This window comes from Polistes fuscatus, unplaced genomic scaffold (genome assembly GCF_010416935.1).
Source record: "Polistes fuscatus isolate 324 unplaced genomic scaffold, CU_Pfus_HIC Scaffold57, whole genome shotgun sequence".
Classification (NCBI taxonomy): domain Eukaryota; kingdom Metazoa; phylum Arthropoda; class Insecta; order Hymenoptera; family Vespidae; genus Polistes; species Polistes fuscatus.
In genome coordinates, this window is record NW_025113137.1 from 119,181 (window position 1) to 146,155 (window position 26,975).

The 26,975-nt window shown below is 31.8% G+C and overlaps 1 protein-coding gene across 1 annotated transcript; it reads right to left on the reverse strand.

Moving 5' to 3' along the window:
* Positions 1 to 503: 503 nt before the first annotated feature.
* On the reverse strand, positions 504 to 25,468 carry LOC122522763. Its single transcript, XM_043644037.1, has 8 exons — positions 25,241 to 25,468; positions 23,596 to 23,845; positions 22,889 to 23,268; positions 22,358 to 22,844; positions 22,045 to 22,288; positions 20,650 to 20,775; positions 18,850 to 19,015; positions 504 to 821 (listed from the first exon to the last, which is right to left on the reverse strand). Exons 1-8 carry the CDS (start codon positions 25,466 to 25,468, stop codon positions 504 to 506), a joined length of 2,199 nt encoding a protein of 732 aa, XP_043499972.1.
* Positions 25,469 to 26,975: the final 1,507 nt, after the last annotated feature.

Sequence of the window (26,975 nt, forward strand, 5' to 3'; positions counted from 1 at the left end):
GGAGATTAAGGAGGCTTTTGTTGCTTGATCTCTTACCTCTTCCTCTAGGTTTCTTTTGCTTGTAATAATTGCTCCTGGATATTTAAATCGCATAACTTGGTTTACGTTTTTGTTATATACAGCTAACTTGCATCATCTAGGCTCCTTGGAGTTGATAAGTGATTCAGTCTTTAGTGTCGAAATAATCATGTTAAGTTTGCCTGCCTAAGTTTGTACAGTATTCTTTGTAGGTCGTCCTCGTTTCTGACATGATAATTGCATCGTCGGTGTAACATATTATTTTTATTTTATCTTTTCCTAACTTTACTCCTTCTCCAGCTGTTTTAACCTCCTTTATTACGTCGTCCATTTTCAGGTTAAAAAAGGATCAGGCTTAGACTGTTTTCATGTTTAATTCCACTCGTTATTAGGATCTTCTTTGCTTCCAAACTACCCGTTCTTATTATTGTTGTATTTTGGGTGGTAAGTTCTTTTTTTACCTGTCTTATGTTGCTATTTACTCCTCAGGCTCTCAGAATCTGTAGTAAGTTCCTAAGCTTCACATTGTCAAACGCTATTTGGAGATCAACGAAGCTCATGTATATTGTTTTGTAAAATTCTATCGCTTTTTTAGCTATTTGTCGTAGTATGAATATTACATTAACCGTCGATCTGTTTTGTCTAAAATCTTGCTGCTTTTCGCTTGTTTCTGTCCCCTCTATTACCTTTGCAAAGATTTTCGTTATCACCTTCTTTACTGCACTTAAGAGACTGATTCCGCTGTTGTTCTTCGGTTCTGTCTTTGTTACTTTTTTTAATATGGGAACTATTATACTCTCCTTCTATTGGGTTGGAATATTTTTGTGTTTTACTATTTTAATAGGGTATTTAGTTGTTCTGTATGTGGACTACTCCATATTTTATTAGTTTGTTTTGTATCTCATCAGTTCCTGGTGTTTTACAGTATTTTAGTTTGTCTATTGTTTTTTGTATTTCTTCAGATAAGATAGTGTAATCGTTTAGTGCCTCCTCTTCTTCTTTCTCGCTTCTGTTGTACGGGTCTGTTGTGATTTTGGTGGTCTGCACGGATTCGTTTACGCTTTTTTTTCGATTTCGTAGCATTTTGCATACTTTTTCTGTGCTCCGTATAAGTCGTGTTCCATGTCGGCCGAAAATTTCTCCCAGTAGTCTCGTTTGATTTGTCTAATTGACTCATTTACCTTGTTTCTTGTACTTCAGTAATCGTCATATGTTATTGTGTTATTACGGTACTGTCGGTAGGCCTACCTTTTTTCTTCAACTAGGGCCCTTATTTCTTCTTTAAACCATTGAGTAATTCTACGCTTTCCTCCGAAGTTGCATTTTCTTTTTCCTAGGGCTTCTGCAGTTATTTTGATGTTTGTTTTGATTCTTTCCAATGATGTTTCTACGTCGTCTGTTTCTCAAATTTTGTTTCTTTCTATTTTTTATTCTAGTCGTCTTTGTTAAACGTCTCTTATTGATTTATCGCTTAAAAGAACTATGTTAAGTTTTTCTATTGTTTTCCTCATTTGTTTTATTTTGGTGAAAAGTGTGTTTTCCATATTTTCGCAAGTATCAGGTTGTAGTTATTGCCCGTATTTGCTGACATTAGCACTCTGGCGTCCAGTATTTTTGTGGGGTGTATATTCCTATTGGTTATTGTGTAGTCTACTGTTGATTTTTTTCCTCTAGTGTTTTTGAAGGTAAATTTATACTATGGTTTATGTGGGTAAAATGTGTTGATACGTAGCTCATTCATTGCGCAGAAGGTAATCAGAATATCCCAGTTGTCATTTAGGTTATCCTCTTTGAAATGATTTTTAATCCCTTTTACTATCTCGTTGTCGATTCATGAATTGAAATCTCCAAGTATTACAGTCTTATCTCGTCTAGGGATTTTTTCTAGGTGCGCTTGCAGCAGATCATAAAATTTATCTTTCTCTTTTTGTGATTTGATGATATCTGAAGCATATACATTGATTATGTGTATCGGTGTTTTCTTCTGGAGCTGTAGTGTTATCTGTGGTACCCTGTCGCTAATTTATTTAGACTCTAGTACAGTATCTTCGTATCTCTCTTGTATCGGTAGGCCTACTCCTGAAGTATCTCTTTCGTTTTTGTTTTTCTCGCTTTAGAATAGGATTTATCTTTCATATCAAAGGTTTTATTTGCCTTTCTTTTCTGTTTCGGAAAGAACGCAGATGTCTAGATTGTGTATGCTAATTTCCTCTATTACTTCCTGGTCTTTGTTTCTTATGGAAGTTACGTTCCAGCATCCTATTCTAAGCGTTCTTATGTTCTTCCTTTGCATATTCCTTTTCGCTCACCATGCCGTCATCGTTATTTCCGTCCAATCCGAGGCGCTATTACTAATTCCTAGAGCATTTTTATTGTTTTTTACCAAGGGTAGGTTGCTAGAATCACCCCAAAGCCCTCCTACTTTGTTTGGGTTTGGGACTAGCTAGTTATTAACTAGGCGGAGAGTCTTGTCGTAAACGGCACATAAACGGTTTTTCCTCAAATAGGTCACCTAATCCAAGCATAAATCGTGCTCAGCGTTGCTTGACAGAAATGATCGAGCTGGAGCTCGTGCTGTCACCGCACCATGGCCATTAAAGCGTTGAGTAATTCGAAATATCTCCTTTATATTAGTGTAAACTGATATCTATATTTTGATATTTTTTTTTATATTCTTTCTATATATATAATATATCGACCGATTGAAAATATTTTTTTTCTTCTTTTTGTTAAATAATTAAATAATAATAATTAGTAGATTATCTTCTCATACTTCCAAACCTCCCTCTTTTTACCTTGTCACGCTACATATATTTATAAATTAAATAATTAAATGAATACAAATTTAAGAATAAAAGAAACATAATCGGCTTACAATAGCGAATATTATCGATCATCAAGCAGGGAAGAAGGAACAGGTTTCTTTATCAACTGTATTCTATTAAAAACAAAATTAATAAAAATATTAAAAATAAAATATAATAATAACAATAATTAAAAAATAAACAAGAAAATAATAATGATAATAATAATAATAATATATTATTATTAATTTTTTTTTTAATTTTTTTTTTTAGTTATATCTTAAACTATTGAGGTTATATTCGTTTTGGTACGCTAAAGAGTATAACTACCTACAGGCGTACATAAGTACACACACCAGTTTATTTTTTATGCGACTTTATTGGACGTTATTTGTTGCTTATGTTAATTTAATATGTTGTATATAACCAATTCTGCTTTATTACCTACTTTAATCTGTAAAGAAGCCTCTTTATGCCCTCTTTCCGAAATTCTGGAGACTTACTTGCAAAATATTTATTGTTTTGTGTTTTTATTTCGCTTTCGGATTTTGGACATTTACCACGAAGAGAATTTTCTAACGAGAGCAACAAGTAATACTCGGATAGGGCAAGGTCTGTGGAGTACGGAGGATGAGGTAGAACGTCTCAATCAATCAGTAAGAGTTTCTGCTTTTCAACCAATGAGTTTGCGGTCTTGCGAGCTGTGGCAAAAAACGATACTTCGTCAGTTTGTACCAAAGATTAATGATAATAACGTTCGTATTATTAATTTACATACAATACAATAAGAAACTTTATTGTAATCGTGAGAATATTTCTTCACAATATTACCAATTAATACATTCAATATTTAAAATAACCCCCTATCAACGTAACGTGGTGCGTCTTACCTCGCTCCTATTTTTCCACGAATTTTGCTGCTTTAACATTATAAGAGGTTGAAGGGAGAAAGGGGTTCCTGCAATTTACAAGACGTGGCATAGATACGAAATGCAAAGAATACGGAGGAAAAAGAGGAAAAAGAATACGTATCTTATCAAATTCAAATATTTACAATTTTGCGGCTGCTTGTAAAGCTTTTCAATGTCATTCCTAAGTAAATATGTAAAGGAACGGATATCAGATCCATAAGCGTAGACTCATTGAGTTCAGTGGAGCCAAGGTCAAGAAGAAAGAACGATTATCATTGTTATTCATAATATAATTTAATTCGGTATTTCTGTAAGTCTGTATTATTGTATTTAATAATTCTGTAATAGTCGGAAAAACGATATTCTGTTTAATTAATAAGTACGTATTCTGTGTTTTTTAAAATCAGTGATGCTCGGGCTGTAGACAAGGTTTCGATGTCTACCAGAATGTTATTGCCAAGGAAAATCTCTGCCGTATAAATAATACTATAATCAATAACATCATTATATTTCAGATTTGTAAAAATATTTTTAAAATTTGATTTTTTTGGTACTTTGGTAAGTGTCTGCTATAACTTTAGAATCGTCATAATTATAAGCTTTATTTATAATAATAGTAATAGTAAATAATAAATATCTAAATATCATCATTATCTTTCAGATTTGTTAAAATATTTTTTAAAATTTGATTTTTTTTGTACTTTGAAAGTGTCTGCTATAACTTATAGAATCGTCATAATTATAAGCCATTATTTTATCTTACTAATAATAGTAATAGTAAATAATAAAATATCTAAATATCAACGTTCAAAAATACTTTTAAATTTGTCTAAATTTTGTACTTTTTCTACCTCTATGGCGTTTATAGGAATCGCTGCTGAGCTTTGATCATTTGTCATCTTATGTATGGTAGGTATGAGAGATTGACTGGACAAATTTGGATTTAGTAAAATATTTTTTGTCTACTTTCCATAAGCTCTTGTGTTATAGTACGGTAGTAGTATGTAGTGTTGTAGTACTATAGTCGTAGTTTTGCAAATCTCATTTGTACTGTTCCTTTCACTTCTACTTTTTCTAAAGCAGTTAAGCATAAGATACGGCAAATGCTTCTTTTACCGCTATCCATATAAACGGCATAAAAAAAGATTCGAAAAGAGACTTTGTCAGCGAGGAAACGTACTTCGAAAGAGCTGTGAAAAAACTGAAATCAATGCCACAAATGGAAAATAGATAAGCCTGCATGTCCACAAACATGGCTTGAAAGGTTTGAAATCATAAATAGTGTGTAGCGGAAATAACTTATAGGACATTGTTGGGACACAGAGTATTCCCAATCTCTTTTGAAATTATAGTAAAACTTATCGAATATAGTACAAAATTTGTACTGTTGTAATACTAACAATAGCCGATACTGTAAAATAAATAATAAGATTATACACAATTTTCAAAACATTAAAATGATCAAACAACAGCGTAACATGGTTCTTTAAAAAATTAAATGCCCTATATGAAACGATTCATGCAGTGACTATGCTTTATTACTAAATAAGACTTTGTACCTAAGAGTAAATAAAGCTATCGCTTCACTTTTTTTTCAATTTGCGATGACTTTATTTAAATAAGGGGAAAGTGTGAAGTTCCGCCACAATTATAATATACGTATTGACTTTATTATTTCAGTTTCGATTCTCCACCGTATTCTTTTCATTCCGTATTCTATGCCACGTCATGGACATAGCAGGAACCCTTTTCTCCCTTCTACCTGTGATAATGTTAACTCAGCAGAATGCGTGGAAAAATAGGTACGAGGAAAGACGCAATACGATGCGTTGGTAGGAGATTATTGTAATTATTGAATTTAATTATTGGTAATATTGTGAAAGAATATTATCATCATAACAATGTAGCTTCCTATTGAATTATATATGCAAATTAATTAACAAATTCTGTACATCGTATTCGTGTTGGACTATTTATATATATCGTGACAGGAAATTCCCCCAGATGAAGCTCCTCAATGTCACGTTGTTGTCAGGGAGAAGAAGATCGGCACTTTTCTGCCAGCCGTCTAATAGTTCGGACTAATCGAAATTTTTTACTAACTGTACTTGTTAACTTGTACAATTTTTTTTATTGTCAGAAGTGATACCGTCAGTTTTTCATATTAGATTCTCTAACAGCAATCTATATATCTGATTTAATTTAATATTCTTGATTTGAATTTTTGATTTGTTTATTGAATTATATTATATTGTATAATTTTTATTTCATTATTTTCTTTATTAATCTTAATAATTATATGTATTCTAAATTATTATTCTTTATTAGGTGTACAAATAAGTTCCGCCGTTTTTATTAAAAATTAAGTATTTATTCTAGAAGAATGGTAATTTTAAGGGTATTTAAAATACTGTCCATCACTTGCAATGACTTTTTCCCATCTCTCAGGCAACATTCGGATCCCATGTCGGAAGAACTCCTTGTCTTTTGAGGCTATCCACGAATCAACCCAATTTTTGGTATCTTCATATGATTTGAACCGCTGCTCCGACAGAGAATGTGCCATGGACCGAAATAGGTGATAATCGGACGGTGCAATGTCTGGTGAATTCGGCGGGTGGGGTAACACTTCCCAATCAAGTGTTTCCAAATACTTTTTCCACGGGAGCCGCTACATGTGGACGAGCATTGTCATGCAGGAGAATAATTTTTTCGTGTCTAGAATAGTATTGAGGGCGTTTTTCCTTCAGAGCTCAGCTCAATCTCATTAATTGTGTTCGATAGAAGGCTCCGGTGATTGTTTCGCTCGGATTAAGCAACTCTTAATACACTACACCCAGCTGATCCCACCAAATACACAGCATGAGTTTTTTTCCGTGAATATTCGGTTTTGTTGTTGATGTTGACGCATGGCTTGGTAATCCCCATGATTTTCTTCTTTTTGGATTATCATAATGTATCCATTCTCGTCACCATATCCATTTCTCGTCACCAGTGATGATACGATGTAAAAAACCCTTTTTTTATGTCTAGCAAGCAGTATTTCTCTTAAGCATAATCGGCGTTCAATATCTCTCGGCTCTAATTCGTACGGAACCCAATTTCCTTGTTTATTAATTATTCCTAATGATTTTAAACGATGTGAGACTGCTTGCTGAGTTACTTTTAATGTTACAGCAAGTTCTTTTTGTGTTTGAGATGAATCTTCCTCTAGGATTTCCTCCAATTCTGCATCCTCGTAAATTTTTGGCCTTCCACTGCAATCTTTGTCTTCTACGTCGAAATCACCGTTTCTAAACTTTTGAAACCACTCACGACACGTTCTCTCACTCAAAGCAGTCTCACCATATGCTTCTACGAGCAATTGATGCGCCTCAGCAGCAGATTTCTTTATATTAAAGAAGTAAACTAATATTTCCCGCAAATGACGCTTATTTGGCTCAAATTTGGACATTTTCAACTAAAAGAAATTATATTTTACCAATATGAAATCAATAATATAATAGGTTATGTTGTTCTTAAACGTCCAAACTTATTTTTAAGCAGGATATCATCTGCGAAAGTAAACGGAAACTCCGCACCGCGCTATCTACATTAAAACGGCGGAAACTTATTTGTACACCTAATATTATATCATTTATTACTGTATTATTTTATATGATTATTTTTCTTATATTATTTACTCTTGAATTACTTTTGACAGACTACGAGTTCAACCGAGAGTATAAGTGTATTTTATTTTGTTATATACCACCAGTTAATTGTAAGATTAGAGATCAGTGTTTTCTGCATCAGTAACGTAACTTATCTCCTTAAGTCTTTGTTGATTCTTTTCCATTGAAATTTTGCAATATTTTGGGTCACCTAATGACACCCGCACTTGTTTGTCTCATTCTCCTTCTGCTAGTCGAGACTGCACAGATTGAGTAATTTAATAATATACTTATTATGGAAAACCTAATTGTGACGCCCAAAATTTATTTTGTCTTTTAATTAATAAATTTTATATTGTCTGAACTTAACCCTTCGTACCGGTTGTCTTTCGTATGACAGTCATTACTGTTGTGATGAGAGAAAATCTCACGCTATTGCGCAAGCGCCAAGACCAAAATTTCAAATTTGCGCAGGCGCAAAGAAAAACACGAAGTATTTATACACATATATATCTAATTTCAAAGATGGCGACTAAAAACTACGGAAATAACCGAAGTATAACGAAGCCATCCGAATAGCGTTTTTTTTATCAACGACTTGACTGAAGTGATGAGAGAAATTCTCACAGCTATTAATAAATATTTTATTTTATTTATACTTTTGAGTTTTTAATAAAGTTTTTTTGGTTATCCTGTAAAGCATAAAATTCTGTGAAGGTAAAAAATTTTCAAATGGTCATTCCATTTGAAATTAAAAAGAAAAAAAAGTTTTAAAATGAGCGTGAGAGATTCTCTCTACGCAACTGGTACGAAGGGTTAAAGCCCTGGTAGATACTTGACCCAGGCCCGCCAGGTGAAGGATTACCTTCTTTAGTCTTGAAAAGAAATAATTCCTGTCTCAATATATCCAGAGACAAGCTAAACCATGTTCGGGTGTCGATATATAACAGTAGATGAATCAAATAACTTTGAATAAAATCAACGGTTATTTTATTAAGAGTTCGTTTTTGATACTTAGTTTCGAATAATCCTTTTAAATCACTAACCAACATACTTAGTTCTTCATAAGATTTCCAAATATGATAAAGTATTTTCTTATAGCGTAAATTTGTATAACTTATTATATTCTATTATATTCTTTGTGATAAAAGTTGTTAAGGTAAATAGTTAAGTTTTCTACTTTTAATCATTATATACCTTTCCAAACTGTGAGAGTAACAAAAGGCAAAATTTTGTAAATAAGATGAAAAGTTAACCGCATTAAATTCACAAGTTTGATTTTTTTTGTGAATAACATTAAAACGGCTTGCAAACAAATTTTTAGGAGCTTTTATTGAATGAGATAATGTATAAGGCATTCATTATAAAAGATGCTTCAATCATTAAAAATGTTAAAATAAATGTTTCTTTTCACACGCTATTAGAAAAAATTTTAAATTCTACAAAATAATTATTTTTCAAGAATAATAATAATTATTTCATATATGTTTGTCATAATAATAGATTATATTTACGTTCATTAAAACAGAATTTTCGAGTTATCGAAAACGAATAATTATTACTTTAATCATTATCAAATCCATTTATTCCTAACACTTATACATCTTTATTTATCTTTAAAATTCGCACGGAATTAATTTTTATTAATTATTGAAATTGCTTACGTTTTTTATATGTAATATTTTTTTGTTATTATAAAAAATCCTTAAAATGGTGTCATTAAGCGGCCGAACGTATCAAGAGGAACTGTTTTCTATGGTAAAAGATTTGAATTATTATAATCAGCTAGGTGAAATTGCTACATTTTATTCTGGAAAAAAAATTTTCAAAAGAAAGTTTAGGATTTTATGAAGGCTTATAAGGGAAAAACTGGTAAGGTAAAAATCTTTTATATATGTTTTCGTTCTCGAATTAACTTATACATTCCTTATAAGATTTCAATCATGAGTTTTAAATAAATTTTTATACTATGTACAAAAGGGTTGTCCTTATTTTGAGTATTTCAAAATTTTTATGTTCCCAGAGGTTTATATGGTTTGAAATAAATAAAAAGAATATTCCTTAAGTTTAAAATCTATAACTTAATTTTAACATTTGCCGTACAGCAATGTAAGCTTTCTATCTAAATAACAGGGAGTTTTTGTATATAATAGTCCATTATTTTTAAATAATTTAAAAAAAAAATTAGAAATTCTGCAGGCTATATTTTTATTATTGTAGTTGTCCCTACAAATTTTTAAAGATCTTTATATATTGTAATTGTATTATGTAAGTATAAAAAAGGATTTTTTTAATATTTATTATTTTTATTTTAATATAAAAAGCTTTTCTTACAAATCTCAAAAAAGAGAAAAGGAAATATTAAGAATAACTATAAATATTAATTTAGAGATATTGTTTGATCAAGTAAAATGTAATAGAAATTTAAATGTTTATAGCAGTGATAGCAAACCTTTTTGGATGCGTGGGTCAAATTTGGCTTATCATTGCTTGCAGCGTTATATTCGTTTGTCAGTAAATGTGTCTGGAGCCATGAGAAAAATCCTATTCTTTATTCTGAAAATTAAATCTTATAAAAATCGACGCGTAATTCAATTCAAAAGTTTTTGTGGATTAATTTTTGATGCGCGAGTCACAGGTTAGCTCCTTGGTTAATAGTCTACCGAGTCACTGATAAATATCGTCACTTCCTATACTATTTTACCTGTAGTACCTATTTACTAAACTGTTGAGATTGTTAGATTTTTTTATTACAATATGTGTAAGAGAAGAGAAAGTAGAAACTAAATATAACTCCTTTGTTGTTAGGAGAGTGCTGTGTTATCAAATTGCGTTTCGTACCGAATCTTCTCGAATATTCGAGAACTGAAACAGAGGAAAGAACAAAAGAATAATAGAGGGGATAATGTATATATATAGGAAACAAAGAAACTGATAGAAGCAATGTTTAAAGATGGGAAGCAAGGTTTTAAGATAAGAAGCAAGATTTTAAGTATAAGGCAAGATTTAAAGTAAAATGTAAGATTTAGAAGAAAATAGTAAGATTTAAAGTAGTGTGAATTGCGATATTATAAAAATATATATAAATATCAAATTTTTCTTAACTAAAACTATTATATGTATTTTTGGTACTTCTTAACAGAACATCATCCAAAGTAAACTCTTTCTAATCTTTCAAACAATAATAATTCTCTTTTTTGCTCGTTGGACACGTATATATATATATATATACGTCATTTCCTTTTATCGTCATTCGTCAACGCTTAAAATCATTTATTTTTGGTTTCTTTCTCCTTAACTTTTCTTCTCTTTTTTATTCCAAATCACGCCATCTCTGATAAAAATTAATACTATAGAAGCTCTGTCTTTAGTCACGTACCCATGAGCACGCACAAACACACTCTGATGCACTCATACTTAGTTTGCTAGTGTAGAAATATCTATATGCGCATTTTCAATAGTAAATGTTCTGTATTATCTAAATCTTAATTTCTTCTGTATTCATATATACACTCACGTGAGACACTGCTTCCTGTTCAGTCCTAAATTTTTTCTATAATAATTTTGGTGTTGCAACTAGTTAAAAAAAGTCCCAAATCGAACTAATGTTTAGATGAAACAAGATACGCATATCTTTTATTTTTATACGTTTTTGAAAATAATTTTTATCCTCTTTAGCTAACTTATTCGTACGTTTAATAAGTCTTTTTGCCTTTTTTTCTCATTTATTTTAATTTCAAGATATTTATTCTTTCTTTTCTCTCTTTGCTCTATTTTTCTCTTTCCTTCTATATGTAAACTTACATAATGATATTTTATTTTAATATGAATATATTTCTACCAAAAATTGTTTATATAAATGCATTGCTATTTGTAGATGTCTTCCAGAAATAGCAACCATTTAATTGCTGATAAGAGCAAAAAACAGCAGGATCCGCAGACTCGATTCAAAGAGTATTTTAATGATGTTGTAAGTAAAGTTACGTAATTTGTACTAATTACGTCAATAAAAAATATAACAAATATTACTGGGTTTTAAATTTTCAGATTTTTGAAAGATTGAAGATAGAGCAAAAAGATGTCGAAAAAAAGATTATTCTAAAAGAAGGAGACACGAGTCAATTTAATTTAGGATTGTCAGAGAAAAACCTCGAACGCATTAAAGATACCTATTTGATATTCCATGGTGTGGAATCCGTGCGTTTTATGGATAATATTCGTTTTATAGTTCATAAGAATATTAGAGGAACAAGTGATCTCCTCTTGCACGCACAGGAAATGAAAAGCTTGAGGATACTGTTTTCCTAATTAATTATTTAAACATTGGATCTCCTTAAAAAATAAACTGTTCTTATTTTATAATAAATGTTATCTTTAGGCCTTTCTTTATGTATGATCGGCATATTCGTATTGCGTATATAGTAAAATTGAAGAAAAATTCTATAAACCACCTATAAAGACAGAAGACACAATTTAATTGACAGAGATTTTGAAAAAAGATCAATTATACTTAATAACCCCAAAGTAATAAAACAAGAATACTATTGCTTTTTTTTAAAGCTAAGTCGATTAGCAAATTCGTTTATTTCATGGGCTACTTGGTAATTGGCCCATCACTTACGTATATTCAAAGGAAATCTGTTAAAATACTGTACGGCAATATTCTAATGGAATTCCTACTTGCATCGTTCGGCCATCCATTGTTGTCGCAACGGAAAAGGAACCAATCGCCGGTTGGATAAAAAATCTGTATGGACTAACAGGTATTGCTTAGAAAGTGCGACTGGTGTTTTACACACGATATATTCTAATGAGAACTTTATTTGCAAAATAATTCCTGCCGACTATGTTGTCAACAACATTATTGCTGCCGCATGGGACGTTGCACAAAAACAGTAAGTTTTTTCTTCTGTTTTGAAAAATCTCTGAAATTTACTTTTAGTTCAACTTTTAAAATAATATTTAGAGTGAATAAGAAAGAACTTTTATCGTAGGTCCATACCACAGATTATTAATCTCTCCAACAGAAAAAGAAATATTTTCGTGTTAACAAAGAGATTCCAATTTATAATGTTTTTTCCTCTGTTCAAAAATCAGGTACTTGAGCTACTATTGAAAATTATAGAAAAATAATGCGATGAATATTCCGTCGAAAAAAATTTTGTGGTACTACTCCTTATGGTTTAATCGTAACTATTCTTTCCATATTTTTTTGACTATTTTTTGGCACTGGATAACAGCAATCATAGTGGAATCGTTAGCTTATCTTAGTGGAAGAAAGTCAAGGTAATGTCTGACAATATTTTATATTAACATGTGATTTATTATTCGTCGATAAAAAAGAACATCATTCAATTTTTGTATATTTTTTCAGATTGCTTAATATCTACAGAAAAATAGAAAAGTTTCGATATGTACTGAATTTCTTTACTTTTAACGAGTGGGGAATACACAAATGAAAACGTTTCGAAGTTATGGGACAAGCTATCTGTAGTCGATAAACATAACTTCTTCTTTAATGTTTCTAATATTTATTGGGATAGTTTTACTGATACTTACGTAAAGAGAATGTGAATATTTATACTTAAAGTCCCGATTGAGACAGTTGAAGAATCAAGACAATTTACTAGAAGTTAATTTTTGACAATCTCTTTTTTTAACAGATATTATGTTTTCCCTTTTTAAAATTTGATCATTCGCCTTATCGTTTATTGTTTCCAGGGTAATAATAGCTCATTATATGATAAAATGGTTTTTTTATGTGATGATTCTTTAGATCTTTTATTCGTTATATTTTCAGTTTTTTCATTTATATTTTCTTTCTAACAATCTGAGATAAACAACAATAAAGAGATATTTTTATAAATAATTTTTTTTCGTTTGAATAAGTTAATTTTTTGTTCTTAGCATAATTACTTTTTCCTATACCTTAAACATTTTTTTGCAATCAGACGTTTTCACTTTTTGTTTGTACGAAAAGATATCTCCAATTTAAAAATTATAGACGGTATCAAAACATTTTAAATACAGATATATAATTATAATAGCTGATGTATTCCGTAGAACTTCAAATATCGATAGTAAATTAGCAACCATATGTGACTAATAAATGATGTTAGAGAATAAGAAATATTTAAATCAGCTTTTAATATGAATTTGTGTAGTAATATATTTAAGTTAAATATACTATTGTAAACGTCTCATGCAGGTTCGTGCACGTTGGCGCCTGCACTAGTGTGAGTGCGTGCGGATGTTTATTTAGGATATCGGTATTCTTAAGATTAAGCGTGGGGAACAGATGCTGTATGCGTCACCCGTGGGGAAGGCCGATGCTTCGTCGTTCGATAAAAAGGTATAAAAGGGCAGTCGGAGAATACGGCCAGAAGAGTTATAGAAGAGTTATGGAGGAGAGGAAGGAGTTAGTTCAGTTTTGTCGGTTCTTATGTTAGTTATGATGACCCTTCTTATGAGTCTTATGTATCTTACTGTAACGGGTTATTACAATTATTGAGAATTGTCCACTATTGAAAGTAACGGTCTTATGAAATCTTATGTGCTGGGGAGTTTACACTATTGGGTTGGAAACTAAATAATTCCCAACTTTTTCAATGAAATAAAGAAGTTTCTTTTTTTAACGTAGAATGAGCTTTAATCTATGATGTATTTTTCAATTTGTTCGATGACCTTTTGCCATCTCTGTGAAAACTTAAAAATAACAAGCTCATAGAAAGTCTGATCCTCTTCGGCCAAAAACTAAGTTAAGTGAGATCTTACAGAGTCATCATCAATGAAAGTTTTACTACGAAGGAAGTTGTCCAAGGATCAAGATAAGTGGTAATTCAATGGCGCGAGATCAGGGCTATATGGTGGATGTTACATCAATTCCTAACCAATATCCATCAATTTTTTCTGAGTAACCAAAGACGTGTGCGGCTTAGCATTGTCAAGGTGGAAATTGACACCTTTACGATTGACTAATTTTGGTCGCTTTTCCTTGACCGCTGCATATAACTTGTCCAGTTGTCGACAGTAGACCTCCGAATTAATTGTTTGGTTCCTTTGAAGCAAGTCAAAATACACCGCACCTTACCAATCCTACCTAAGTAACAGAAAAATCTTCTTTTATGGGATATTTGTCTTTGAAGTGATTTGCGATGACTTATTACGCATGCACCACGATCGTTTTGATTGACATATATGGCGAAAATGTTCGTTTTTGCACTCTATAATAATAATAAGGTAAAAAAAAATCTTTAGAAAAATATCTACGCAATGAATTTGTAAAGCTAAGTAAGGATGAAGCTAACAATATAAGAAAAAGAAGATCATAACATTTACGGATATCATAATAATGGGAAAGAAGTCTATAACTGAAATCAGCAGTTACTTAGTTGCCAAAAAAATATATAATAGAAACTTACTATGCCTTCTACATAGAGGAGGGTTGAAAATATCATGGTCTTGCTAATAGAGTGCTGAAAATTTCCGAGCCTACAATGCAGATGAAATAAATTCTTATCATGACTTTGGAAAGGGTAAAATCTGTTTATACTTACAAGGAACATATGGAAGTAATACTTATATAAAATTAAAATTTACTGTGTCTACTACGCATAGGACAACTGAAAACTTCTGCATATTTTTCATTGTTAATAGCACAACATGTTTATCTCGTTAATAATATTTAAATTAATATTGAACGTCAGTAATAAGTGATAATGTAAAAGGTGATAGAGCTATAAACCTATTTTTCATTCTTGTAATGCGAAAAAATGATTTTAACCATCGACTTATTTAGACTTTTATTAAAAATTGAGAAAAAGGTTAAATCTTTGTTTCGAGCGTGACGATTAAATTGCTTTTTATTGTATATATATTTATAGGTAATATATTGATACATGATGTATTTATTATTTTGTCGTCTTTTATAAAAATCTAGAGTATATTAGCACGCGGGATAATTGGAGTTATTTTGGAAGTTATCTTTGAGGTTATTGAGGTTATATTTTGTTTTGTTCCGCCAAAGAATTATATCATCTTACGTGCGAACATAAGTACACACTTGTGTTTTTGTTGTTATTACAACAGGAGCAAAATCTTTCACAAGCATCCAAGGATCGTTACCAGAGTTAGTGTCGGATTCTGACCGTCCGAGATTCTTTCCTTAACCAGGAAAAGCCTTATTTGACCGGTCCTAGTACGGGCTACTTGCCTACTAAAAAACCTCGTATTTATCATTACAACATACCAGGGGCGAGAGTTGTAATATACTTACATCGCAGTGCTTTATTGACAAGTAGGATGAGGATGACGATGCAGAACACACCCTGCTTCGTTGCCCAGCGTATACAGTAGATAGAAAGGTAAAAAATTTAAACTTAGCATATAAGACAAACTAATAATTTGGAAAACAATAATAAAACCAATCTGGACCTATGGAATACCGCTATGCGGTATAGCAGTGAAAAGTTCCTTTGCAAAGCTCGAGGCTAAGCAATCCATAAACTCACTACGAACAATCGTGAATGCTTCATGTTACGTCCGTAACGAAGAGATAAGGATGGACCAATATATTCCCTCGATAGAAAAAGAAATAACTTAGACAACTTGCAGATACAAAAGAAGAATTGATACGCACATACACCAGCAAACCAACGATAAGCACAACAAATATATTCCTATTAGGCTCAAAATAATCCACCCAGGAGACCTTGTAAAGAATTAAACCTTACTGAAATAAGTGACAATAGCGAGACGCTATCTCTTCGAAGAAACCGTTCACATGCTATCATTTTTCACTTATATAATAATTAACCAAATGTCTACGGACAAATTGTAAAGATGTATGGAGTTAATAAAAACAAAAAAAATTATTAGGTTGAAATATTAGTTGAGTAGTCTATTTGTGAAATGATAAACTAAAAGATTTGAAGATAATTTTGCAGTTTTAATTTATTTGTCTAGGATTAAAATATGTTATTAGATACAACTAAAAAATCTTTATGCTTTTCTAAACATTTAAATTTTACAATATTACGATATTGATTTATGTACTACTATTTCATTTATATGTTTATTTTGCATGAGATATTAATTATACACTATATTTCATACATTTGCATATTATATTTACTTACATTTAATATAATATATATTCCTTATATTAAAATTTTGATCATTTTTTTGCATTTATTATTAACAGATACTTGTCTCGAAGAGGTTTTCAGATTTTTAAATAAATAAGTTTGTACAAGAAAATTTTGTTGAAACTAAACAGATTTTAAAATAAATAAGTTCTAACATGAAGATTTTGTTGAAACTAAAATAGGCACAGACAAAATATTTGTTAGGCATAAACATTTTAAATTCTTTTTATAGCATTTATAAATACAATCAACGGTTACTTTATACGTAAATACTTTTACTTTGATTTGAATTATTTAAGATGATAATAATTATTTTTTTTTTTACAGACTCTTCAGGTTTTAAAATTAAAGTATTCTTTAAATTTGCGTACTACTACCTCTTTATAATTTAAATAATGGAATGTCGCGGGGACGCTGGCGAAAACACTAAATAAAAATAATGTTTTATAAAAGTAAATATAATAGAAATTTATGAGTTTATTAATAACTCATGGTTCTAATGTTTTCGGTTGAAAAATAGATAATACTGAAAGCTGCTATAATACTCAACGAACCAAGTACATAACCAACAATTGTATATAAGTATGGATTAAAGTGCACATCCGGCAATGTTAAAACTATTTATTTAGGAGTCTTAAATTCTATTGAGTAAAACAATATTAGAAAGTATATTTGTGAGAAATCTTGTAAGGGGCTAAAAAGAAGAAAATAGTGAAATTAAATTTGATTTTAATCAACAAAACTTTTGTTTTTTAGAAGAATAATTAGTGTTTTAGTTATTTGATATTTTACTTCAACCTAAAATATACGTACACGTCTCCTTGTAAAGATGGAAGAAGCATTTTAATTTGTAATCTAGCAAAAAATTCGAAAATAACTCCTGTCGCCTAGAAAATTACAAAATTATTCCATAACAATAAAAGTAAATGAAAGTTATAAAAATAATTGCAATAAAGTCAAATACTTTTTTAAGACATCTAGGTTATTTATTATCATATTTACAGAAACTAGTGAAGATAATAAACAATTGTAATAAAATTTATTACCATATCACTATTCTTTAACAAAATAAACGTAATATAGTACATTCTGTGACTAACTTGCAGTATTTTAACAGTTGTCATGAATTATTTTATTTATAATAATAAGTGTATTATAGAGCCCTTACTGACATATTAATAACATTTGATTGAGGTATGACTCTGTATATTATACAGGTATAGTTTCAAGCAAATCGAAATATATATACAATAGTTATGATTTATTTCTTATAAACGTAACGATTGCTAAAGCCGAAAAAGTAATTAGACAAATAAAACTAAGATCAAGAAATAATGAAAATAAAAGTTTTTTTAATACTAAATGGATACATGGAAGGTCTTCAGATGGATTCAGATGAATCGAAATTTAAAATATTACTAATAATTAAAAATATTACTTTATTACAGAAGAAATCATCTTTGCTACTAAATTCTTTGACGAATTTTTATCTTATATTCTTATTAATATTACTGTGTATACCTTCTTTCTGGGAATCCTAGCATGATAATCATTTTAACGTAGCACTCTTCTACATAATTCTGAATTTACATCTTTCTTAAAGTTCTAGCTAACTTATGTTGCAAGATTTGTAGCAGTAACCTTAGAATTTTTTTTTATTTCACGGATCAAAGCTGTTTCTTCTCGTTCCGCTAACTTCTTTGGTCAACTAGAACGATATTTATTTTTTATAATTCCTTTAGATTTCGATTTTTAAATAATGTAATGTATCGTAGATCTGTTTATATTTAAAAATTTACTTATTTTACCGTAAGTTTTTCCTTCATTGCGCCACTTGACTATTAATATTCTGTTACTTTCAGAAATTTCAGATCTTTTCGGACTCCTAATCAATATCGTAATGTTTTACCACGATTACTTAACTGTGACTGACAAAAATGTACATAAGGCCAAAACTAACGACCATCCATGTATTAATTTAGTACTGGAAAAACTTTTATTTTCATTATTTCTTTATCTTAGTTCTATGTGTCCAAAAATGTTTGTAGCTTTAGCAATTATTACGTTTATGAGAAATAAATCTTAAATATTGTATAAATATTTCGATTTGCTTGAAACTATATCTGTATAATATACAAAGTCATACCACTATCCACAATGTAATTATTATTTCGATAAGTGTTTTATAACACATTTAATATAATAAATAAAATATTTTATAGTAACTGTTCAAATACTGCAAGTGAATCACTGTACATTTCTAATCTTTTAATAAATAAGTACATTTTATTACTATTTATTATATGAAAAAACTTACCGGATCTAAAATAACACGATTACTATGATTTTCCTTGGAATGACTCATACCTACGATCTGATTCCTTAGAATAGGATCAGCTTTATAAAAATTGGGAAGATTAACAAAGAAAGGGTATCCGCTAAAACAGGACATTATATTTATTAGGCAACTAGGACTGCAATCGCTATTGCAATAGCACATGTTTATTTTCGTAAGATTTCTATCTATTTAGTTAAGTTTTTATTTTTTAAATCTGCTGTCTCGTAGTCTAAATAACTTTTTTTTGATATGCTTTAGTGATGTCCCGCCACGCATACCTTCCTAAAATGTTTTAGAGTAGAATAAAATTAACTAATAGAAACACACATTATTCCAGTGATTTATACAAAAGACAACCGAAACACTTTTTAGATGTAAGAGCCGAAACAATTGAAACAATAGTACTGATAACAGATTAACTTATTAAAAAAGAGCATATAGTAATTATTCTTAGAATCGGGCTGATTTTTATTTAAAACAAACATTTTTTTTAACAATACAGAAATATCCACGGTGAATCACTTGAAAAGTTAACTAATTGTTAGTTGAATTGTAATCATGGACAAAATACAATAATAAAAAATCTGTAAATGCATACAGTGGAACTAAGACAAAAGGACAATATTCCAAGTAATTGACAAATAAGGGTTCAATAAAAGTTCATAAAACGCTTAAAGGTTTAATAGGATAATAAGAATTACACTATACAATTTATTTTCAATTTTTGCATTGTTAATTGGTAACATAGACAACCTAGCATATAAAATTGAAGTTTTTGTTACGACCAGTAACCACGACGACTCACCGTGTTTCGTCACTTAGGCATTAGAAAATTAATCTTTGTGTATGCGACGTATACTTAACGTACGTTATACTATACCGCAGCGTATATTTGAATACTAATAATCTTTTGAAAACACTATATAAACACGTCTGTACTTATTAGCGATTGATTGAAGAATGATATGTAATAAATTTTTAAAAATTTATTCCATTAAGACTAACTGCGTATAGTTTTTGTATTTTTAAAAATGCATTTAAATATAAACTTATTAACATTCTAAATAAAACCAACCCAAGCGATCAGAGGGAATATATTTCCATGCAGCTGGGATGAGTTCTAAGTTTTGTAGTTTATCTTCGTATCTAATGAACAATAGCTCGTCAACCGCTTTTATTATAGAGAAATTTAATACTTACCCAATAGTGTAGAAGAGGTTTTTCAAATAACAAGATCAGAAGCGTGATCATTATACAGCTGACTGAATAAAAAAATTTGTTTTATCGCTCGTTTTAAATATGCTTGTTTTCTAATAATGTAAGTATTTTATATTTATGTAGGATTCAATACAAAGATGAATAGAATGTTTCCATGTAAATGCAATAATAGCTGTTTGCTGCTTAAAGGCTATACTATGACTAACTTACATAGCAACGTACTCACTCATACTATCTCATTTCCCTCACACCATCACAATAAAGGGCGATATTTCTTATGTCTTTTCACTTATTCGAATATTTAGTAACGATCGTTCTCGAACATTCATACTGAACAACAACTTTTTTCTTACTCTAAAGGCGTATATATTTAGCAACGATCGTTCCCCAATATTCCTATCTTAACGTTTCTTCTTAAATTTTTTCTATCCCTTCCTAACTGACAAACAACTTTGTTTTTCCTTGAAATACGGATATGTTTAGCAATGATCGTTCTCGAATATTAATATCTTAATTCATAGCCCCTTTGTCTAATTTCCCTTCCCACACTCGGCCATATACGCATCTCCTTCGGCCCCCAAAGAGAACTCTTCAAACGGTTTCATGTAATCCGCCGCCGTTGTGGTTATCTTTGGTCCTTCATCCCCACCAACACGAATCACTTCATATCGGTTATTTCTCTTACATCTAGATATTTATACGGACCTAAGAATTTCTTTTGTATCTTTAACCCCACACCAAACTGCGTGCGCTCTATCGCTACTAAAGCAACTTCGTTGTAAACACTCGCTTTCTTACATTTACGGTCATAATTACGCCTATTCTCTTCTTGAGATTTTAACAGACTTTCCTACGTTGCTTCTCTCAGTCTTAAGCGCTCGTCAGAATATTGCAATATCGCCTCTTTCTCTATTAATTCTAAAATGGCTAAATATTCGCGCTGCTTCATTTTTACGCCAAACATCACCTCGAAAGGTGACGCATCTACACTACGCTGATAAGTGCTAATAAGCGCTCTTTGGACCTAATCTACGTGCCTATACCACTTGTCAGGCGCGTCCATCGACATCTTAGACAGTACCGAGATAATAATTCGTATAATTCTTTCAACCTGACCGTTTCCTCTCGGTATACCGGTGGTAGTTAGAACGTGCTCGACCCTTTCCGTTATACAATACTCTTTAAACTCTGTTGCCGTGAATGCGGTTCCCTTATCTGTAATAATAAGTGTCGGATTACTGAATGTTCTCTGCTTTATCCCAAGTTTTTCTAACGTTTCCCGTGCAGTTGTCGTCTTAGTTGGGTATAGCCACACAAACTTAGAAAACCCATCTACCACTACCAAGATATGCTTATAAGCTTTACTCGTCGCTGTCATCGGCCCTAGATAGTCGACATGATAAGTCTCGAGAGGTCTATCCCTCTTCGGTATCGACTGTAACTGACCTTCCTTATTCCCCTGCTTACGCTCCGCTAATATACACGGTACACAACAGCTGATGATCTTTTCGATTTTTTCTTTCAGACCCGGTATTTAAAATCTTCTTTTATTTTTTCGGCTACCTTTCGTACGGAGAAATGACCATTTTCGTGAATTTTTCTTATGATATTAGACTGCATGCTCGTAGGCAACACTATCACGTTCTTATCGTTTACACGCTTCATCAAAATATTATTATCTAAAATATATTCTTCGTATGGCTCTTTTTCTACTACAAGACGTATGACACGTAATCTTTCCTCTTCTTCCTGTTTTTTTCTTATATTTTGTAATAATGTAACTTCGATACACATTACCGAATAACGACTAAGTGCATCTACATGCTTCATTCTTTCTCCTGGACGGTGTTCAACTTCAAAGTTAAATTCTTTCAATGACAACGCCCACCTTGCTACCTTCGGTGCTAACTCCCTTTTTTAAGCGTCTTTTGGAATGCCTGGCAATCCGTAACTAACTTAAATCTTATTCCTAACAAATAGACTCTAAACTTCTGAACTGCTTTAATTATCGCAAGGACTTCTAATTCATACGAATGGTACCTCCTCTTTGCTTCCGACGTTTTATAACTCATGTAATGAACCGGAGGGTAATTATTTTCGTTGTCGTATTTTTGCAATAATACGGCGCCAAACCCGTCTATACTTGCATCAGTATGCAATTCCGTCATTGCTCCGGGGTCATAAATACGGAGCACCGGCTCTTAAGACAAAAAATACTTTAATCGCGAATACGACTCTCTTTCAACGGTATCAGAGACAAATGCCTAACCTGCTTTTAACAAATCTGATAATGGTCTTGCTATCTTAGCGTAATCCTTAATAAATTTACGAAAATATCCTGTCAGACCTAAGAAACTTTGAATTTGTTTTCTATTCTTAGGTTCCGAAAACCGCTGTAACGCTTTTATTTTCGTGGGTAATGGCCGAATACTCCCATTCCACACCACATGTCCTAAGAACTCAATTTCCTCCCGAAGGAACTTGCACTTCTTCCAATTTATAATTAACCCGTTCTGAGCTGCTACCGTTAACGTTATTTCCAACTTTCTACACGATTCTTCGTAATCGATACCTGGGATAATAAGATCGTCCATGTATGTTAACACTATTTTCTTCCTTACCAAATCGCCAAAAACCTCATCAATAAATCTTAAAAAACTGGCGAGACTGCTACAAAACCCAAAAGGTGTTCTAAGAAACTCAAATTGCCCGTCTGGAGTAACAAACGAAGTGAATTTACGGCTATCTTCCTCAATCTTGACATGAAAAAACCCGTTATTAAGATCAATTGTCAAAATACCACTCCCTGTGTCAACGCATCGAGACAGTCTTCGATCAATAGCATTGGAAATCGATCTCTTATCACCTTTGCATTTAATTTACGGTAATCAATACAAACTTTGTAAGTTCCGTCCTTCTTAGGAACCACTACTACCGGACTACTATATTCACTTGTACTGGGTTTAATTATTCCCTCGTACAACCATTCGTTTAATTGTTGCGTAACTATTTTTTTCTCTTTCGGAGCTAATCTCCTCGGCTCAGAACAAACTGGAATATTTTCCGTCAACTTTATTTTTGTCTCTGTTCGCGCGTCTGGTTTAGTATTTGGCTTATAATTTTGTATTAATTCTTTTATGCGCACCTTGTACGGTTCTTTTACGTCTATTTCATCCGTATCTACATATTTTTTTCCATTATCGCCTTTATATTGTCTACTTCTTTATTTGCATTCATATCGTCTGTATCCGTCCGTCGCTCAACATAACCATAGTCGCTCGATTTTACCGATCCCTCGCTTATCTCCTCGCTGAGTCTTTTGTCTGGTCGTCTTATTTCTACTCGCCCTTTATTTATACGAACGTCTAACTCTTTCAGCAACTCTCTTCCTAAAAAAACTTCGTATCTCATATCTGACTGACTTACTACAAATACATCCGTTTTATATCTACCGTCTTCGATATCGATATTCACCTCACATCTCTATTGGCTTCGTTATCGCATTACCAAACCCTGCCAATCGTCGAGTGGTTTCACATAATCTTGGTCTTCTTAATTTATTATATAGCTCTGAATTTATAATGCTTACTTCGCTGCCCGTATCTAATAACGCATAGGCTAACAAACAATTAATCCTGATCGCAACTCTATCCGTAATAGATTGAACACAATTGATACTTGCTGTCACATTACGCCGAACCGAGCAGCCTACAGCCGAGATAGAAACTATTTGTGTAAGAATTCTAAAGGAAAGAACCTAAATAAATAAGTGATATAATCTAAAGGAAAAAAACCTAAATAAATAAGTAATATAATCTAAAGGAAAAACCGATAATAAATATCATAAAATAATAAAATAAAATAAAATTCTAAGATATTCGGTCTCCTCAAAAGAAGGGGTCTCATGGTCGTTCCCCCCTTAGGTAAACAAATGTAATTTTAAACGGGAAAAATCCCGATAGCTTTGAAAGATACTCTCTCGCTAAGGCGTTACAGGCGTTAAAAGGGGGAAATAGAGATGACCAATAGGGAATCGGTTATTTGATGAGAAACGCCCTGTAGGAAAAGGAGAGTCCTTCCTCTCCCACTATATGCGGGGTATAAGAGACGGGCACCGGGACCGGAAAAGGAGAATATTCAGAATTACTATTACAAGTTGTACACGGATTATTATTTAGAAGTTGTGCAGGATTATTATTTAGAAGTTGTACAGGGCTTATTATTAGAAGGCAGTAAGTGTTTAAGTCTTAAGTGCGACTATATATATATATCAAGGTAGTTTTTACTTGTATTTTGTTCTATTTTCTTGTGTTTTGTTAAAATATATGATCCATATTTATTAATACTTCGCACAAAATTGTCATTCACCCCGACCTTTAATCGAACACTTGCTTTACATTCCGACGGCTGCTTTGATTTATTACAATTACTCGCTATGTGACCGAAATTATTACATTTAAAACATTTGAGACGTTAATATATATTATAAGTTTATCAAATATTTGAATATTATTTTTAAATTCGGTGAGCGTTCGGGATCCGTACAATACTGCCTTATCGCGACGCTCGCCTAACAAACCATCCGCTATATACTGTATAAGGGCGTCTTCTTCGATGTACCTTGATTCGCGATTTCTTGCATACTATAAATGTACAAACGACTACTTTCGCCTGGTTGTTGTCTACGCTTGGACAACTGCTTATGAATCGTGGCTGAATTTACCTTTACCTAAAATTCCCTAATCAAACTACGCTTTAAGCTGTCCCATGATTTAATTTCTCTTTCGAACGATATAAATTGTCGTGCCGCTCCTTTTAACATACGTTTCCCGTAGATAAACTTCTGCAAATCGTTCCATCCCAACAATACGCTGGTATCTTCAAAATCGTGGATCCAATGATCTATCAGTAGCTTATCCTCTCCGTTGAAATATGATAGGCTTTCTTCCAAATCTTTTATGGAAAACGAAGCGAGTTGTTGCGTAGCAACGCTAACCGCTCCTCCTTCCCCACGTTGTCCACCTCTCTGTGATTCTTCTTCTCGTTTGCCTTCGTCTCCTTCTTCTTCTTCTTCTTCACTTTCTTCGTCTTCGCTTTCTTCATCTTTCATCGCATCTTTCAAGCGATTTCTTAACGCCTGCTTATTTCCGACTGTGGATAACCTTAACTTCTTCGCCGCTTCTTTTAACTCCCTTAATTTCATGGAGTCAATCTGCTCATAGGTGTAAGTGACGGCTTCTTCCTCGACTGCTTTATCTTGACGCTTTCGTTCTACTCGTCTTCTTAGTGACGTGTTTTCAACGGCCTTTTCGTTCAATTCCTCACGTCCAACTTCCTGCTCATCCGCACTTGTTTCGAGTGTAACCTTCAATTGAGCCATCGTTCAAACAGCTACTTTTCTTAATCTTAATGTTTCTTTATCGTCCTCCTATATCACCGTTACACCAACACTACCGATTACTTCACAACTTTACTTTAGTATTCACGCGTGGTCAACTTTCCTCGCGCAACACTCTTAATCAACTTAGAATCAGATTCACACTGCTGGTAATTGTAACGCAACTTTCGACTTGATACAACTTTATGCAACTTTATACGACTTTATACGACTTTATACGACTTTATACGACTTTTTATTGCACACATGAAATCTATTCTCTTTTAATCCCGGCTGAGCTTCCATATGTAGGATTCAATACTGTAATCTTTAAAGCACATAAGATTTCATAAGGCCGTTACTTTCAATAGTGGACAATTCTTAATAATTGTAATAGCCCGTTACCGTAAGATACATAAGACTCATAAGAAGGGTCATCATAACTAACTTAACACTATTCCTACCAGGACTGAACAGAAGAGGACAATTAAATCATCTTCAGAAAGATTCATTCTGGAAAAATTCTCCAACAAAAATAGCAACGTTACTCAATATATAGATCTATTCGAAAAAGAGTGCGAACGCTTAGATGTGCAACGAGATGAGGAAAAAATAGAAATTCTGAGATTTTTCTTAGAAAGTTTTTGCGCTTACTGGTACAGTTCGATGTTAATGAAACACTCCATAAATTCGAGTTGGGCAGATTGGAAAAAAGGATTTCGTTGATACTTACTCAAATAAGGGATGGTCAACAGCAAAATATGCTATAAATTTTAAGTATATAAGTTGCTCATTACTAGACTATGCATTGAAAAAGGAAAAAATACTTCTGGAAGTGGATAAAAATATGAATAAGGAAATAATGGTATTATTGATCGCAACTGTTCTTCCTGACTACATCACGGATAAAATCGACCGAAACAAAATCAAAGTAACGAAAGATCTTATCATCATGATCAAAAACCTGGAATACTTGGTAGAAAAAAGAGACTTCAATGAAAAAAAAATCCATCTCTAACTTACAGAAATAAAGTAGAAAAGAAAAATCCCTGTAAAGTATGCGAGATAATGGGTGAAAAAAATAGATACCACCCCGAAAGCGTTTGCTTGTTTAGAACAAAAACGGATAAAGAAGAAGAAAAATCCAATAAAATTAGTTAATAACTCACAATTAGAAGTTGAACTACAAAATGAAGAGCCAAAAAACTAGTATTGCCTCCATTGATAAAAGTAAAGTTATTATTGGACAATAAAATGGAGGTTAATGGAATTTATGACCTTGGTACGAATGTTTCGTTAATCAATTCAAAGCTGTTAAAAATCAAAAATGGAAAACTTAGTGAGTCCAAAAAATACAAGAATAAAACGACTAGTTGCGTAAGAAGAGCTAGTGGCTTCATCACTTTAAGTATAAGAATTTTTAATATGGAAAAAAGAATGAATGTTTACATAGTAGACGAAGAAAAGTTCGATAATGAATTCCTTATCGGACTCGATTGCATCAAAGAAT